Source organism: Colletes gigas, unplaced genomic scaffold, assembly GCF_013123115.1.
Source record: "Colletes gigas isolate AHSC1104 unplaced genomic scaffold, ASM1312311v1 Colletes_gigas_Sc00007, whole genome shotgun sequence".
NCBI lineage: Eukaryota > Metazoa > Arthropoda > Insecta > Hymenoptera > Colletidae > Colletes > Colletes gigas.
Genome location: NW_025106636.1, coordinates 6,178,983 through 6,186,584, shown reverse-complemented (window position 1 = coordinate 6,186,584; position 7,602 = coordinate 6,178,983). Strand labels below are relative to the sequence as shown.

Sequence of the window (7,602 nt, the reverse complement as noted above, 5' to 3'; positions counted from 1 at the left end):
TATTGACTGTTCGAGGCAATTTCCCCCATTCTGGATCCCTTCGAGTGTTGTATTCAACTGTACGCGAAGAGACAGTGGTGGGGGAGTGTTACTCGATGACCCTGAGCGGCCAATGGAGTTTGTTTCGACTTTCATGCATGCGATAACGCGTGACGGAGTATAGGTGAAGTCGCGCGCGGCGAATTAACCCTACTCGGTGACACACACGGTACCGAAGGTGCTCAAGGACCCTGTGCTCGCATCGAACGAGAAAAAACAAATGAATAGTCGGGGGTCGGCGCGATCCCCGGCAAGTGAAAATTCGCTGTGACGTCGATTACAAATCTTGTTCGGCCGTTAAAAAGAAGAAAAGGGTGACGCAAGCTCATTCGTGTTCTTACAAAGCTAAAACAGGGGTGGAAATACGGGGTTGTTCGATTGGAACGAGACGCGATTTAGGAACAGGTTCGCGAGGGGCACGAGTCTCCGATAGATTTTTTTTTTTTTTGTTTCTCTTATCGAGATCATTTTTAAAATATTATTCTCGAGTTCGTCGCGTTAACGTAACCTTTTTTCATCGATCGGAGTAGCTCTCCACGATTCTCGATAACTTAAAGCAAAATTCAGCAATAGGAAACACCGATCAGTTACAAATAAAAGTATACTCTATTTAATGAGTTCTACCGTTCCAAATTAGTATAAACAGCTCTAAAAAAAAAAAATTAAAGTAACTTGAAAACCCATAGAAACGAACGCAGATACTACGATCGAACGATTAGCATAAACAACTCGGTGACTAAAATAAATACATGCAGGCCACCCTGATTAAATTAATCTAAAAAAATCGAAAGCAGATATAAAGAAATACGAAGCTCAAAAAATGATACGAATCAACGAAAGATTGGTACAAAAGAGCGGGGTATCTTGAAAATTATTACAAACGAAAAATACAAGCCTCAAAAATCGCCGCAAATAAACCATAAATCGACACGAACGATTCAAAAGTCACTTCCTGTACCGATTGCAGAGTACCTCATTTCATCTCTCAACTTAAATTGTTCCAGAAGCTTCTGTTGCGTTTGAAAAAAAAAAAACAAAAAAAAAAGAAAAACAGATTTAATCGGTAGATTAAACATCGTTAAATGTTATCATTTGTCGTTGAACGTTATTAACTAGCACAAAATTTAACAAACTTCATCGATAATCGTTTCGAACTCGAGAAAAATCGGAGACCCTTGCATCAAAGAACCATCTCTCCCGGCTTGATCGACGCTTTCCCGATGCGCCCCGTCTCTCGACAATTTTCCCACGTTTTCCAAGGTACATAATATACATGTAAAATAGGTCTGCGTGCATAGAACGCGTTTACAGTATGCACGCACTAGTAGTACAAGTAAGAAAAAGGTCAACTGTGCGTACCCAGCCGGGATATGATACAGTTTATATTACTCGATCTCTACGTTGTACTAAGATTTGGTTACTGAAGAGTATGTTACTAACTAGTTTGCTTTGTGGCACTGGGCTATTTCCCATTTTGTTAGTCGGAATGCGGATACGAGCGCGGACGAAACGCGCGTCCCTCGTCGGCGGTCTTTCTGGTCCAACGCGAAAGTAGAAGAGGAACGCGCGTTCCTAACAAAAAAAAAAAAATATGTCCGTCCCCCTCTTTCTCGTTAACTCTATCGACGCTTCATTTTTTTTTTTTTTTCTTTTAAGTACTAACAAGTTAATATTTTTTCTGTTTTCTTTTTTTTGGACGATCGTTCCTCGATCTTTTTTCAGACGTTTGACGTCAGCCAAGCCTCCGACCACCGTCGTTCGAACTCCCGACGAATCGTAACTGGTTCGCTACTCTTCGTATTTTTTTTTTTTCTTCTTTTGGTTGCATCGGTGTACCCTACAACTATTTAACAATACAGCTATACACGTACGGTGCTTACAGAACGATTACAAATAGTATACACACGGATCTTCGTTCAGGAGTCTCGTGACCTGACCCTAACGTTAGGTTAGGTTAGGAACGACAGTGGTCGAGGTTGGACTCCTTCGGTGCTGCTCATCTTTTGAAAATCTGATGCACTGAAGTAGCGTTCGGAGGATTCTTGTATAAACTGAATAGAAATTTCGTTCGGAGTATTTAAAATTTTCGTGTCAGGCCATCATCTCTGTTCCCCGCGACGACAAGGGCATCGAACGAGAAGTACTGCTTAAAATACTTTGTTCCTTTGGGATTTGAACTTGCGATATTTTTGTGCCATAGACAGACCCGTCGTTCGTCGAGCTACCGAGACTCGTTCCCGTTTGACTGAATCGTGTGCATTTTGGAGAAGTTAGGAACTAAAGTTTACATCTTTCCTCGCAGAATCAGTGAGAATCGCGGTTCAGGGACCTGAATCTTGAATCCTAGAAGCTCAGTGAGAGGTCCAAAATACAGACGCGCCAACAATCGCAGCACCGAAAGCGTGGAATCATCGGGGTCCACAGATAAGCTCCCCCATCTTGTTTCTCTCGCGCTTCACAATTCTGTCGCTCTATCTTACACAGACTACGCGTTTAACTTTTAATCGTACGCCTCGTATAGCTTACCTACATATGTACAGCCGCGGTACGGGGGGGACAGAAACCACGCAGAACGCTAGTTTCGAAAACTGAATCGACGATACACCATCGACGCGTGAAATTTAGTAGCTCTTTCAGCCAATAAATATTAAACGTTTAAAATCTTAATGGAATTACACATACGTAGCGGACCATAGTAGAAACATAGTGGCTTGGCATACAGCCTTCGGGTTGGTTACATCCTGATCGTAGCTTTGAAGCGACGGTTGACTGTTCAGTTTTTGAAATCAACCTTTTACAGAAGCTTCCTTCTCCCCGTTTCTCACACAATTACACGCACACACGACTCACACACCGGCGTTTACAGACGAGACGACGCGACCGATCTTAGGAACCGACTGGAATAAGCGACGGGTCGCGTCGCACACCCGGGACAAATCATTTGGATAAACAATTAGCGTAAATAGAAAAAAAAAAATGGGAACTACCGTCTAACATCTCTTTTGCTCTCACGCGCGATTTACACACAATCTTATCCGCGGTTTTTCTTCCCTACGCTCTTTTTCTCTCTCTCTTCCTCGCATGCACGCACACATACCTCGTGTATACATGTATATATATTCATATATAATCATTTTCATCATATGTATACCTATGTACAAAACACTAAGTGACTCGACATGACTATGTGCATTTCTCCCCCTTTCTCGTCCTCCCTCGTACCCCTCCCGTGTCTAGTCTCACGGAGGAGGATAATCCGCGCGCTCCCCTTATTCTCACCCCCCTCGAGAATTCGATACAGTTGGCGTGGTAGTTTCGTTAGTCGTCCGGCTAAAAATTAAGTGTATAATTCTATTACGAAATAGATGCGTAAAGCGTATTGCATTGCCTTCCCCCAACAGCACGCCTCCTCTCGATCCCTTTCGGTTTCTGTTCTCTTTGATTCTTCTTTTTCTTCTTATTCGACGATATATGCTCGATAATATCTTCTGCCGACACCCGGGCTCGGAGACGCTTCCGGCCGCGAGGGATTCTCAACGAGCGTCCTTCCCCCCGACTACGTTCTCTCACGATTCGTTCAAAATAGAAGTTTCGACACCGAGTCACCTGATCTCTTTGTAAACTGTCGCCGATCCGTCGAGCCCCCTTCGGAGATCAATTTCTTTTTACAACCCAAAATCACTGGAAAGCGAGTCGATCGAGAGCCGATATTAACGTGAAAGTTTCGGACTACGTAAAATCGCACGCTGCGACGTTGCGACATCCGGTTATTATTCCTCTGATTTACTATAATTTTCAGAGGACCTTCTGTTCGATTTTTAAAATAATTTACTTGGAAGTATACTCGTTCTCCAAGAGCAGACTTGATCATCTCGCGCGCGCGAAGCTCCTCGTATACGTTAATTTGCTCCCTTCTAGCAGGAGAGGATCTAAACACCCGTGAAAAATTCCAACGATAAATGTTGAATCGACCATGACATTCCAGCGAAGAACCCGCGCCTCCGCGTCTCCGATAATCCCGTTGCGACACGAAAAAAAGAAGTCTCTGGAAACTGTAGATCATGATTCGAGACGGGCGCAGACTTCGACGAGCAAAAATAAAAAAAAAAAAGGAAAAAAAAACCTAATTCCAACGCCACATCGGGAACACGATTTCCCAAGTAAAAACGCGTACAACTAAATAACAACGAGATCCAGTTGGCGGACCCACCCTTCGCGACGCCGTCTTTCGTCGACTAGCGAGCAAAAGATTCTGAACTGGAGGAATCATGATCCGTCCAGGACGTTTCCTCTGGCTTTCGAGTAAAACTAATCTATCCGGACAGCTAAGAAGCTTTGACGGCCCCGAGCTTCCGAACGCCGAATCCTCGAGTAAAAACAAAACAAACAAACGTGACGTGCCCTGGGTCGGGGTTCAGGACAGCCGTGACCCTCTGAACCATAACCCTTACAAAATGAATCTTTCGCGTTTAAATTAAAATAATCGACGCAAGAGCGCTTCGCGTTTCCTTCTCGAAGACGGTTCCGCAGAAACGAAGGAAAATATTTGATCGTTCGAGACGTTGTTCCACTCTCATCAAGAAGTGTCTTCCTTCTCGAACTTCGCGTCTTCGTTTATTCTGGTTCTCTTCTTGGCCGTGGGTCCTTCAGCGTCGTCGTCGCTGCTGGCTATCGTTTCTTCCCCGGCCTCTAGGCTCAGCAGAGAGTCACCCTGGCCAGAGTTTCCCTCAGCGGCGTCTCTCAAAAATGGACGTCCCTCACGTCGGTCGGCGTGCCCGCCTTCTCGTGTTCCAGGATCTTCTCCTGGCTGGTGATCATCTCGTCCCCCAGCGGCCTCTGTGGGGCACTCGACACGGACGTCCCTGTCACCTGATGTCCGTTTCCGCCGGTCCCATCCCCGCCCACGTGCGCCTGTGACACCATCTCCTCTATCTGCTCCAGGCACCCTTGCAAGTAATCCTGAAATTAAGAAACATTAAGTTATAATTCATCACACAAGCTTACATCTTATTCTGCTAATTTAACCTGACCCAAACTAACCAACATTCATTTACTAAAATGGAATTAATATTAAGTGTATTTGGTAGCATTAATTTTTATTTCACTTGCAAGAACCAGACACTTTGTCCAATCTAATACGATATGTACATGAGAATTCTTGACTTGATCACTGAATTGACCTTATATTTAACTAGATCAAAGATACTTGTACAATACATGGTCGTTGGAAGTAAACTTGTGAACAGAGAAAACCTGACATGATTGTATAATGCCCAAAATTATAAGAATAACCCAAACTAACCAACAATCCTTTATTAAAATGGAATGAATATTGAGTGCATTTTGTAGCATTAATTTTGTCCAATATAATACAACATGTACATGACAATTCTTGATTTATTGAATTGACCTTATATTTAACTAGATGAAAGGTGCTTGGTAAACTTTTGAACAGAGAAAACACGACGTGATTGTACAATGTCTGAAATTATAAGAATTATCAGAATAACCTCAAAAGCTTAAGTTACTTTATCGCGATACGGTTTTTCTTTCCAATGATTTATATTCCCCTTGAGGAGAGGCGAAACCGTATAGCCGAAACGTTGAGATAAATAAATTTATTCTCATAACTGAAGTTTGCTTTTGACGACCAAATAAGATACACCCTTCGTGCGATCAAATATTAGGTTAGTTCGGTAACTGAGTCGACCGTTACACCATGTATGTACTGCACGGAGCTATAAAGATTATCCCCGATGCTCAAGATGTGAAATCCGTCTTTTCGCCCATAAAACGAGTTCTCATGATAGTTATGCTATTATTAACCATTAACAATACTGAAACGAACTTTTCGAAAATTCCTAATCATCGAGTCCCATTCGTATATCCTGCTACCTAGTAGTTCATGACTTTCTTTTATTTAACGTCTCTCTGTTACAAAAGGAAGTTCTACGCCAAATCAGTTATTTTCAACATAACCTCGAAAAGCACCCATAGCGAGAAAAGTAGCCAGATTTTTGCGAACGATTTTATCACCGACGAAGGGGAATTTTCAAGAAAGACTTCGAGAAAGAGATCGTTCGCGAATCCAGCCAAGACGTCGTGCAAAAAATTCCTGACGAGGAGAGTGCAGCAGGTGTCGGGCACATGTTTACGCGAAAAAAGGGCAGAGCGAGCGTGACGAGAGCGGGAAAGAGGGCAAAGAGCATCGCGCTATTCGAACACGCGCAGACTATACATTCGTAATGCACCAAGCGCAAATAAAGTGCACGCGTGAATGGCTCGGCATGGGGTCCACGCCCTGTAAACGCAACATTTTTACCAGCCACATGTGTTTAGGAGCAGGAAGATCATCCTCGAGTCTCTATCTGGCCACCTGCCATTTCATTCATGATCTAGAATCGTTCGTGCATGAAGGAAATCCGACCAAAGCGGTGATCGTTGCAAAATTATAAACACATTTCTGACTTTGGGGTTAGGTAACCCTTGGTCAACGAGGTTTTAAGGTTAGGAGACAGTTTTGCTAGAGCTTGAGCCTCTTTTCTCATAGACCAGTAAAAATCTGTTAGCTGAATTTGATAGTCAATAATTCGGTTTCGTTTGTTACAAGAATAGTATGTAAAACTGTAATTATTCATCCGTTATTATTATTCCCCATGGAGTTCTGGAATACTACCTCTCGCGCCAATTCGTCTAGACCTATCATTGGCTGAAGTACCAGGACTTGAGAATCGGTTTAACGCGTGCTATTAAAACACGGCGAAAGTCCTGTCTCTTTTATTTCGTCAAGCGTATACGTATTGCGTTTCGCTCGTTTCATGCAAGATGTCAGACGTATCGCGCGCGACACTTGGCCGTTGACGCTCGCATAAACCGGGTGCAAATGGATTCGCGATTAAACCTATTCCCTGACACTGCTATCCCGATGTTTTCTCGTGTGTCGTGTAATAGCATCAACAGGAGGACAAACCTGTTCGATAGCCGTGATACGGGTAAGCTCGTCGAGGAGGCCAGCCAGCCCGTAACCGCTTTTCCCAGTCCAATCGAGACCATGGAGGGCCGCCGCGACGCTCGCCGCCGCGATCATGCTCGGCGTGTACATCGAGAATTTGTACTCTGCAAAAAGAAATTCGTCGCTGCGTTAGTGCGTCAGCAACAACGTGTTCTTAATTCAGTACTTAATCAATCGCTCGAAAGTCTCAACGAAACGTTTCGAACAAAGCTTTTTCTAAACCACTTCCGGTTCATATCCCTTTAATATTTTTATGCGAATGAGGATCGTGACAGCATATAACGTTAGTTGCACGTTCGTTCTTTTTTCGTGCCCGAATCTACCTGGAAGAATGACGGAAAATTTTGCGCCCGGAAGACGTTGGCCTCGAAGGCCCCGAAACAGAAAAATTCGCTAATAGAACCGCGCAGGTAGATCCCCGGGTCTGAAACGAGATTTACGACGTTGAAAACTGCGGACTTCGGGTTGAGGGGGGGCAGGGGGGGGCAGAAGTCCAAAGGTTACCGACAGCAAACACACACTAGTCGCACCGCCCCTCTCGCCCTAACCCC

General features: G+C 44.0%; 1 protein-coding gene across 1 annotated transcript in view; it reads right to left on the bottom strand.

The window, feature by feature from the left end:
• Nucleotides 1–1,270: 1,270 nt before the first annotated feature.
• LOC122396587 (G1/S-specific cyclin-D2) overlaps nucleotides 1,271–7,602 on the bottom strand; it is a 43,150-nt gene continuing 36,818 nt past the window's right edge. The window contains exons 4-5 of the mRNA XM_043395125.1: nucleotides 7,010–7,155; nucleotides 1,271–4,998 (exon numbers count right to left, since the gene is read on the bottom strand). Coding sequence (XP_043251060.1) covers nucleotides 4,780–4,998; nucleotides 7,010–7,155 — 365 coding nt within the window. The 3' untranslated portion in view covers nucleotides 1,271–4,779. The remainder of the gene's footprint in view (nucleotides 4,999–7,009; nucleotides 7,156–7,602) is intronic.